The following is an 11,379-nucleotide window of genomic DNA, read 5'->3' as shown; positions in this document are numbered from 1 at the left end:
CAGGAATTCTTTTGCTTTCTGCTTCCTCAGTCTTAGAGACTCCTTTTCCACAAAATAAACTTCATTTTTTTTATTAATTGGAAGAAGAAAAAATTGTAAATATATTGTATTAGATCTGTTTTACTGACTTCTTAGATGTATCATCTCAGATCTCAGGTATAACCTTGTTTTGCAGAAGCATCAGTATTCCTTCTGGGAGTTTTTAAGCTGTGGGGTTTCAAAGTTTAAGAAGCCAGCACTTATCTTTTCCTTGAAAACAGAGAATACTTAGCTGTATTAATCCTCACATCAGTAGTGTAGCTGCCTCACCACAGGAATCCTAGGACTATTAGTGCATTGTTTCAGTTCTTTTTTTTTTTATCCTGTGTTTGGACTTCTAAGAGTCTGGTTCCATGTACTTGAGATACAATTATTTGTGAAACTATACTAAATAGAATCTCTTGAACTCTTTCAGTTTAACAAACACTTTTTTTTTTTTCCTGAATTTTGAAGAAAAACTCCGTTTCTTCATTGTGTCTGGAAATCAAAAGATATTTAATGCCTTTTTAATTATAGAGAAGAAATATATTTTCTGAATCCTATGCAAGCATTTTATTTATTTGATGGTTTTATATTTTGCAACACAAAGGTGAAGAGAGACTATTGCGTAGTTACAGGACACTAGGGTCTCCAATAAGGTAGTTTTACAGAAAGGTGCTCAAGAATGGAAGCTCCTAGTCTTCCTGGACATGCTAATGTGGGGAACTGATAAGTTTTACAAAAGGGTCTAATATTGTTTTCTAGTAAAGGTGACCTGTTGCATCTGTGTCCTGCTGCTAAACTCCTCCAAGATTTTTTCTAATTCTTTATGTGGAATTGAGAAAGGAGGAACTAGAAAACTTGTATGTGGAACATTACGTAGATTCTAAATTATTGGGTTGTATTTAAATTACTAAGAGATGTATGGACTGATGGAGTAGATAGAAAAATTGAGTTCAGATTTCCAGTTCTGGTGACTTGTCAATTTTGTAACTGTTAAAGCATTTGACATGCTATAATTAGCCACTGGATGTCACTCTTGCTTAACTTGTATGTCGGTCACTGCAGCTGTGTAGTACTGCAGTTGTTCATTTCTCTATTAGCAGATGTGTTAATATTGTAAATATTCATCTCAAACATCTTCAGATAGTGCAAACAGTTTTGAAAAATGATTAGCACCTGGGGAAGCATGGCGGGTGTCCATTCACTAATCCTGAAGAATTATTATTAATTCTGACAGAAAAAAGTAACAGACAAATATTGTCTGGCATTTGCTTTAGAGTTCTACAATTCTTGCATGGTCTATCTAATGGTTAAGTGAATCTGAGCTTTGGCCAAGGCAGGTCACAAAGCTTAGGTGTCTGCATCCAGTAGAGCATATCTGCACATGCACAGCTCGGATGTACTGTGTGAGCTCATCATTTCCTGGAATCACACAGCTAATGTACTCAGGTAAATCCTTGCTTATTCCGGAACACGGAAGGCAGATACCAAGACAGTTTATGCAGACTGCTTTCCTGAGGCTGACTTGAGATTGGATAGTGATGGTTGTTGGAAAGATAAATAGTTCTGGCATCAAAAGCTTATGAACCATCAGTCTTTTTCTGGGGGCAACAATGGACTTAACTGTGTGTGTGCAGTACACTAACTCTGAAATGGGGTATGGCATGTGGGGAAAACGGCAAGTAGGAGTCCTGCTTCTTAAGAACAGGCTGCTGAGTGTTCCAGTCTTTGTATTGTCCTGTGGAGTCTGAAGGGCACATTACTACAGTGAGTGAAGTATTATAAAATGCTAAAGGGTAATTCTACAGATTTGTCAAGTACGTTTATTCAGCAGTGAAATTTTACATGGCTGTGATGAAGAATCTCAGGTCAGACTAGAAATCCTTTTTGAAAGTAAGGACTAAACAGTGATTGCCTAACAGTGAAATTGCTTTTTCCTCCTCTTATGCTTTCCTTCTGTCCTTATTTTTCTAGTAGACCAGATGAAGAAGAAGAACGGCTAGCTAGAAAGAGAGAGGAACGAAGACTACAGTCTCTTCAGAGGTAAGTCTTGACAGCCTGATATATAGCTATACACTTCGTGGTAATATAGGAGTATTCTGTCCTTCTAAGGAATACATGGAGTACTGAACAAAGAGGCATTGCCATGACAATGTTGAGTTTTTACAAAATGGGGCTTATTATCAGATTTGCAAACTTGATGAGGAGCCTCTAGTTCCATAAGTGAACAGAGAGTGAACAGGTTGATGCTCAGTGTGGCAGGTACCACGAGTGCTCTGTACTAGCCAAGAGCAAACAGGAAGGATGTGTCTGAAGTCTTGCATAATCCCTCCTGGACTGATGAGTGTCTGTGGCATGAGTTAATGCCTAAATGAGGCTGGGATTCAGAAGCGAAAACCACTTTGTATTTATTTGGTAACTGGTTCTTTTTCTTTTAAAATCTGTTTGGGAAAGGTAGAGAAGTTGATAGTGAGATACCTATTAGAAATTTTACTCAGAAAATGGAAAACTTCATCTCAGCATGGTCTGAAGTTACATAATATCACGCGGAAACTGTACAGAAATAAGGACTGGCTTTATACAGAAGGCTGCTTTAAGCAGAATCTCTCTATTCTCTTCCTGAGATTCCTTGTCTCACATAATGTCGCCTTGTTAGGCAACACAAGAAAGCAGGAATCCTGTGGTCAGGTTACCCTCAGTAGGTAAACTTGACTATTCTCCTTCCTGTTCTCTTCAACCTCTATGTTCCGACTTTCTTTCTCTACATGAATTTCATTTCATCACCCTGATTCCCCAGTTCCTCCTCCTTCTGCAGTTTGACCAGGCTGCTTTGTTTCCTGTGCTGCCTGGGCTTGCTAGTGGAAAGGGATATAAGGGAGATGGGAATCTCGGGGAAATAGTAGTGGGAGGTTTTGAGTCGGTCTGTCTTGTGTGTCTTTCTCATCATGCTTTATCTGCATGCTTTCTAGAAGTACAGTTGCAGGGAACAGCCAGTTCAGCCCTTCAGCTCTGTAGGAAGCAGAATAATTGCTTCTGAGGACACACAGGATTTGATTAGCAGTAGGAATTGTTTGGAGGTGGAATATGCATAGGGCAGATGGGATCTTTGGTGAATTAAGCTGTCAGTGCTTAACAGCTTTCTGCTGAATATGTGCAAATTGGAATCGGGCGAAAGTCACAACTTGTCTGACTGGGTTGAATTTTGATAGGGGCAACAGACAGTGTATTTTTTATGTTCGAGGGACATTGTTTTGCCAAATTCTTTGTCCTTTCTTTAAAATATATAGATCTTGGATCATCCTAGTGAAACAGCTGTGTAGGAGCTTTTTTGTTTGGTTTTAAACTAAGCAAAATAATGCTCCCTTTGAAATACAGCAAAATTATCTGAGGAATGATGGAATGATATCCATTTAAACTCCCTTCATTTTTTCACCCTTCACTTTTGCAGAGGGAAGGGGAGGAAGGGGAAGAAGAAATTGATTTGTCAGACACTTGGTTTATGTGAATAATTAAAGTTTGGCAATAGTAGATACAGTCTTGAAAACTGTCTTATTATTAGACAATGTAACTAGAGACATCCAGTTTTTATACAGCACAAAATTTTAATTTATTCTCTGCATGGATGCCATGCTGGATTTTAGAAACTAGTAGTTTTCACTTGTACTTGCTGTGCTGCTTAAAAAAACCCTGTAAAACACCTTTTATCTTCTTAAGATTATTATATTGAATTAGGATTCCGAAGCACACTGGGTGCACAGCTAAATTTTACAATTATGCACCCTGCTGGAAAGCATCAGGGAATCTTCCAATATTGCACCTTGCTTCTTATGTATGGATTAATATCTCAATGTGTGTGTATGTGTACATATATATGGACCCATTACTTCTATATAGAAAAACCAGTATTTTCTTTATGGTTGCAAATATATCTTATTTTGACATTATTGATTAGTGAGAAGTATTAGGGAATCTTACAGATCTGTAAAGTGTAAGGTAAGATATATAACTGATAGATGTGATTTTTTTTTTTTTATTTGTAATTACATGCTAAATTTAAAAAATGCTGTCTTCTCTTTCAGATCTAATTATCATATTTTGCTTGCAGCAAAACAGTCTGAATGTTCTTCTGATACATTTATTTGTTGCAGGAAACACGAAAGAAAACTGAAGCATGATGAAATACGTAAGAAGTATGGTATGTGGTAATCTTGTTTTGATACTCAATATCTAAATTGATTGTTTTTTCCTAATTATTATTAAAATTCACAGCAGAAACAAGCTGCTTTATGAGCAGCAGAAGTAATCAAGCCCAGTTTCCTACTGATGCATGTCTTCTGTCACCTGAACACCTGATCTCATCACTGTTATGCTCCTGTTCTCTTCCTGCACTGACTCTCCCACTGGGCAAGAGACAATGTGCTGGATGGGGTGTTTGGTGTGGGCATTTGAATAAATTGATTAAAATAAGTAGTTCTTTCTGTCTCTTTCTAAGTAAGAGTGCTGATTTTGGGAGTTGTTTTTGTTTGTCCTTCAATATGATAAACTAATTGGCTGGTAGACTCAGTTATTGAAGGATAGACTGACTAGCAGATAACAAGCTTTTTAAATTAAGCCTAAAAAAGAAGGGTGGATGATGCAGCCTAATGTAGGAATTAAAGCTGTTGGTTTTTCTTTGGTTTTAAGTGGAGCTGTGGTCCCATAGAAGTGTATGGCAAGACTGTAGGACCTGCTGTGTTGTATAGGAGACTCTTATCTAGGCTGTCAGTGCTTGCACTTTCATTTGATTTGTTAATAGTGCTGTGTATTCAGAGACAGATAACTGAGAATACTAAAATTGTGCTGCACTTTATTATGCAAATTGCACTAGTGTCAGAGAAGGTGATTCTAGGGGTCTGAACAGTCACTCAAAACTGTTCATTTTCATCCTCTTGTTAAACTGATGGGCAGACTCTGGGAATGCCTTCATGAATCTGCAGCCTGCCCTTTGGCTGATGCAGAAGGGATACAGACAATCTCCGTAGGGAATTCTCTGCCTGGGGAACATTTGCAAAAGTATGCTCCTTTGCTGGAATGGAGAAAAAATTCATTGTGAAGCTTCAACTGCAGCAGGAAGAATGTTGTAGAAACTAGAAGTAATTTCTGTTAAAGATCACTCATGAACTTTAGTCCTGTGGTATTTTATAGGATGACTCTGTATCTCAACCACAATTCAGGCTCAAGAGATTTGAGTGGTTGACAACAATAGTCCAGATTTAAAAAAAAAAAAAAAAGTAAAACAACACGCACTTTTGGTGGGTTTTTTCTCCTTAGAAGAGACCTTAGAGTCAGTCTCAACAAGTTTGAATCATTGGGATAGATGGTGAAAAACTTAAGACAGTGGTTATGTCTCCAAAATAACATGCAGCACTGTGCACAGATACACATATAACTTTGCACCTCCTTGAGGCAGTGGAGCTAAGGGGAGTGAACAAGGTCTTGAATTTGGTTAGTGTATCAAAGCACTGCATTGGGCTTCAGTGGTGTTTCAGAAGGCTCTGTTCAGTTACATTCTGCTTGTGAAACTGGTTCACTTGTCTCTGGATGGCCTCTATATTTTAGTGAAGGCACACCTCTCTCTTCAGTGCTTAAATGTCAGACCTTTGTGGAATGCTTTCTTGGATCTTGCTGGAGTACTTGAGTTTCTTGAGGAATATAACTGTGTAATTCTGTGCCTCTGGAATACATAGACCAAATTAAAGAAGTCTTTCTTGTAGCTGTACTGTGCACACAGTCGTATGAGAGCTAGTGTCCTTTTCCCTCTGCTTGAAGCATGTTAGTCTATCAATGACTTAATTATAAACAAGTTCATACATTCCCTGTGTTAATGGAAGGTATACCTTCTTAGAAGGAGTCAGGCATCTTAATTTCTTTATGCAGTTATGTTTTGCAATGCAGTTTACTTTCAAAAGATCGTAATTAATCTATAAAGCTTAAATTTCAATAGCAAACTTCTATTTAAAGTTTATTTATTGACAGGTTTGCTTTATTGCATATACAAAGATTAATTTATATGTTATCAGATGTATCAGTTTGAGGCCTGGATTTTCATAATTCATTCTTGTCCTAAAGAAAAACCTAACTCTTACACAAATAGTTGGCACATCCTGAAAGGATGTACATAACTGAGGAAAAATGAAAGACAGAATGTGTATAAATTCTGAAATCCCTAAATATTATTGCTGATGTTTATAATTTATATTCTGATAACATACAGACAAATGATTGCCACAATAATTCAGTGAGACATAAGAGTAAGTCTTGCTATAGCCTTGAATCTTCCGTCTTCATTTTTCACTGTCTAGTAAATACATATGTTAGCATATTAAACATAATCTATTAAAAATCGCTGCAAATAATTATGGAGACACTAGATTATTTTACACTCTTACGCACTGCAGAGGGGATTCTCAGTTAAGTAGGCATGGCGGAGTGGCAGAATGACAATGACTTTGTTAACCTGACTCTGTAGATTGAGATGATCATGCCTGAAATTTCAGTATTTGGTTGACTTTAAGGGAATGCCTTTTCCCATTTCATCCACCAGCTTTCCTTACCCCATTTAAATGGTAATTACACATTTATAATGCATTGCAGGTGTCACTCTTGCCACAGTCCTTTGGGAGCATTGGAAGCAATAGAGAGCTTTAGCAACTAGGAATACACACTTTGAATTGTTCCTTTGTTGCACAATTTGATAGTATTTTTCATTTGCTCACATATATGAATGCAGCGTGATTACACAAATTATATGTTGACTGTTAGAACATTTTAAAGTAGACTTCAGAGTACTTTGCAGCTTGTGTAGTATACAAAGGAACTACAATTTAATTGCTGCTGCATTTGCTGCTATTGTATATTCAGTATAGCATTAGTGGGAAGCTGATTTATTATTTATTTATTTCAGGATTTTGCCTGATATTAGTGGAAGATTCTTTCCCTTCATTTTTACAAAATTACTGCCTTTCATGATTTTGGGCTTCCACACCACTTGCTTCAGTTCTGCAAAGATTTTGGTCAGCTAATTTAATGATATGTAATCCCATCTCATTTACTTTATGTGACATGTTGATTTTTATATTCAGTAGTTTATCACAGTAAATGTTCCTTCTGTTCAAGATAGATACTTTGTTTTGACCTTCTTTAATGTTCTGAATGCAAGGCAAGGAAACCTTGTATTGCTGCTACACGCTTAAAGCTATTTAGTTTGTTAAGAATAGAGTTGTTAATCTGGGTTTAAAAATAAAGAGGAAGAGTGTAATAAAGGGTGAAGACACACAGCAAACTCGTTCAGTTTTTTGCAGCATATACAGTCTCTTGTAAATTCTATTTTTTGCCAGTGCTGATATGTGATGAAAGTCAGATCTCAAAGAGAAGCTGCGTAGTTAGCATAGTATATAATGTAAACTAGTATTCTGGAAAGAGGTATTAATTTCTTACAATTGCTTTATCATTTCATACATATTAGGAGGCCTCATTACTTTGGACAAGCTAATGAAAGATACTTAACTACTATACTTTCAAATTTTTGAGTGTTTCTTAAATACTCCTAAGTAGGTCAAATATTAACCTCAAAATGACAGTAAATAGAAGTAAGATGTTAGGAGTTCTTTTAAATGTCCTGTGTGCCAATATTCAAGTTCAGCAGTAATGTGCAATGAACTTCATGGCAAACAAGACTCCTGAACCTATAAAAATCTAGTTTCTCTGAACCTGTAAGTGCGAATTACAATTCTCTTGTCAAATGGGAAACAGTCAAGAGAGACAACTCATGTCTGGTTCAAGGCAGCACATGAGCTTTAGTTGAACCAGACATGCTATCCAATTAGCATAGGCTTGCAGCTCCTCTGAGTGTCACGGCTAAGAGCAGCTGTGGCAGCTGACAGGAGGTTTTTGTCATGCTCCTTTTTTTGGTATGTCTCTCTAGACTGTTTTTGTCCACTTACTGGAGCCTGATATGACTTCTTCAGTAAGAATTGGGGCAAGTGATGAGCTACTGTCTCCCTCGTCTCACTTAATCTTATGATGTACTGAGAATAAAAGACCCTTAAACACTTTTGGTGTTTTTGAGAGCAAGACTGTGAGCAAGGTCTATCAGAAGATGTAACCTCTGTGGTTATCCTCATTCGAAAAGAGGGCTTGCCATTTCTCCTGGGCTGCCTTTTTCCCTGGGAGATGAATTTTTGAAGTCACGACAATAATACTCACACTGGATTAACCCATAGTTCTTAAGGCCTGTTTAGTTCTAGTATTGTACAATAAAATGGATCAGAGAACTTTAATTTAAAACATACTAATGCCTGATTGGTGGTAATTATATCTGTTCATTGTTAAACATAATAATTCAGTAAAATTAAAGCAAGTACTACTGGTAATGGCATTTGTAATGATAAGTAAAAATGACACATTCTCTTGAAATATGAGGACTGGTTATCTAAAATGGCTTTTGGCTCAGTGTTTTGGGGAAGGGTTAGATAACAGTATATTTGCTGCTTAGAGTGGCATAGGAAAAGTTTATCAGAGGAAGTTTTGCACTTCCTCTGATTAATTTGAAATTGGCACTACTGGACATAGAACATAATTTCCATTGGGTTTAAGCTGTAAGAGAACAGGGTCTAGTGCTACTTTCAGACCTATGAAGTATCAAGTATGTGTCTTGAATGAAATATAAGACAGACACAATAAGCGCTTGCCAGACTATATAGAGAGAAGTGTGCAACCTAAGTTAATTTTGTGAGGGCATCTGGAACCACCTCTTACCACTTCGTGGAAAATTTTTTGAAGCTTGGTGCCTTGATTTCTTAAGTGGAACTTAAATGAGCACAGGGAGTTTATGCAATGCCAATTGTAATAAAAATGTTAATTTCTAGTACTGATGCTAATTTTATGTAAATGTTGTATAAATGTGTTTTGTATTTGGAAGGGGTGAAATACAGAAGTACTGCAAAAAATCTTTAAAATTGAACTACTCAGTTGTCTTTCAGGTAACTAAATAAATTAGGGTCTATAGATCCTAGCTACCAAAGTGTTAATGTGTCTGGAGGAAGGAGGGGTGGTGGTGTTCTGGAAATAAATGTTTCTTCTCTGTACTTAGGTTGGGGTTATATTAACACAGGAGTGTTACCTGAAGATTTAAGCAGGCCAAGGATTAGAGGGGGTTTTTTATTGTGTGTTAGCTTACTCGTCAGCTAGAGTAGACTTAACAAACTCTACAACTTTTTGTTTAAATGCATAAAAAGTGCATTTAAAATTTGAGAAGAAACTGCTTTCTACAAGTTTAAAAATATAAAAATTTCAAGTTCTAAAAATACTGTAATTGTTGAAAATGCTGTTATCTAACCATATTCTTATTGCACAGATGCTTACAAGTTGATTAGGTTTTTTAAGCAGTTATGGAAAGGGGTAGTACCTTTTATGCAAGGCACTATACTAGGTAAATAGACTGTACTTCATGTTACTTGGCTGGAGCTTTATAAATGTGACTGGCTTATCCATTCTTGAACAAGTGAGGGCCATTAGGCATGAGGGCTAGTTTTGATTTTCACTTTTCACAACTTGACTGCTTGTGATCTTGTCAATTTTAGTAATTATAGGAATTATTTTTATACTTATTTCTTAATATTTGCTGTTCCCTAACAGGTAGTTAGTTGCAGTTACCGATACAATAATTGGCACTAAGCAGTTGTGCTTCTTGACTGACATCTTAAAATAACCTGGCAGTTCGAAAGAAGGGCAACAACTGCAACAAGGTAGACAAAAGTATGATCTGCCTTCAGTTCCATTAGCTTTTGACTTTCAGATAGAACAGTGAATGTTCAGTGTCTATGTGCAGGTGCACCTGGAAAAGAGATATGGTATTGAAAGGTCTGAGGGGAGTTCTTATGAGATTTGGTGGCGACTAGAGCAATTTTTCTCTTCCACTGTCATGAATCTGAACATTTGTGATTTGGAGTTGTTTGGCTTAGCTGTCTTCTCTCTCTGTGCCCTAAACAAAAGAGCTAGAAAAGAGTCCAGGCTTGTCAGACTCTCATCAGTATAAAAATCTTGGTAGAAAAAAGAGCAGCAGTGTTCCTGTTGTTTCACAACAAAAAGTCAGCCTCTGGACTCTTGTGGGACTCCTTTACTTTCAGTATCTGACATGTGGTTTAAGGTCTTTTTGAAATAACTGCTGTATGGAACAGCCAGGGCTCAACTAAACCTTACAGAAGGTGGTACGCGTATCCAGACACTCAGTATAATTGGATGGCTTTGCAGTGCTTTCTGTGACGGTATTTGAGAAAATCATTAGGAAACTTCATGATGGAAACATACTGCAACCTGGATTAAGTGATGCTCTTGTTCTGGTCCCCAGAGGTTTCAGTGTATGTAGAAGTGATCTTCATTTGTTCTTAGATTATTGTCCTGTTGCAGAAATGCTGCAAGTGTCTCCACATGACAGATGGTTGTGTATAATTGAAGTAGAACTAAGACATAGTAGCAGCATCTTACATTTTAAAAGGATTATGATCTTATAATAACTTGGATTTATAAACTAGCCAGTCTGAATCTCTTCCCTCTGAGCTATCTCTGTGCTTAGATTTTTGTAGAGTTGACTCTCACAAATGCATATTCTAGGGTGTACCTCACAAATTAGAAATGTTTTTTCTGTAAGAACTTTTCATAGAGAAACATTCTCTCCCTGCTAAATAATGAAATAACTATTCGTGATAATAGTCTGAGAAATAAAAGTGCTTAAGAACACTTTCAATTTATTATTTTACTTGAGCGTTTAGATAATAAGAGCAACTATTGCAAGACAGCAATTGCCTTTTGGTTTCATTATCTGGAGTACCTATTACAGTCAGGTCAGTAATTCAAAGTTTTTATGTAATACTGGTAAGAAAATGATAAATGAGGTGCTGTTTTGTTTTACAGGTCTTCTCCAGGATTCTGATAATCCGTACAGCAGATTTGAGAATGAATAAAGCTGAGCACCTTCCATTAGAGCTGTGACTCCAGAATACGGGAAGATGGCTTGTTTTCATTTGCCCTTTAGGGCTCATCCCCCCCCTCCCCCACCAAAGGTTATTTTTTTCCTGGTTGTAAAACTAGGCGTGGATAAAGATTTCATGAAATACATGTTTCTATCTTCTTCTACCTATACAGAACTATTTTTTTTTATAAATGCTTTTGGTTGTTGAAATGTGTGCTGATTTTTATGGTGACATTTAAGTGTTAAATACTATCTTTCCTCCTCTTAAAATTGTATTTTGTTAGCCATCTGTGTCAAGTAAGTCACAGTCATGTGTTTGAATTGAGCCTTAACTGTCACTTAAGATGGTT

At 36.8% G+C, this 11,379-nt stretch overlaps 1 protein-coding gene across 1 annotated transcript in view; it reads left to right on the top strand.

Moving 5' to 3' along the window:
• The window catches only part of LOC104531538 (pituitary tumor-transforming gene 1 protein-interacting protein), a 22,334-nt gene extending 11,313 nt beyond the window's left edge, over positions 1-11,021 (top strand). Inside the window, exons 5-7 of the mRNA XM_010176440.2 lie at positions 1,996-2,064; positions 4,170-4,216; positions 10,972-11,021. Coding sequence (XP_010174742.2) covers positions 1,996-2,064; positions 4,170-4,216; positions 10,972-11,021 — 166 coding nt within the window. The remainder of the gene's footprint in view (positions 1-1,995; positions 2,065-4,169; positions 4,217-10,971) is intronic.
• The last annotated feature ends 358 nt before the right edge of the window (positions 11,022-11,379 follow it).

The sequence above is a fragment of the Antrostomus carolinensis genome, unplaced genomic scaffold (assembly GCF_000700745.2).
Source record: "Antrostomus carolinensis isolate BGI_N321 unplaced genomic scaffold, ASM70074v2 scaffold40029, whole genome shotgun sequence".
NCBI lineage: Eukaryota > Metazoa > Chordata > Aves > Caprimulgiformes > Caprimulgidae > Antrostomus > Antrostomus carolinensis.
This window is presented reverse-complemented; position numbering and strand designations above follow the sequence as displayed.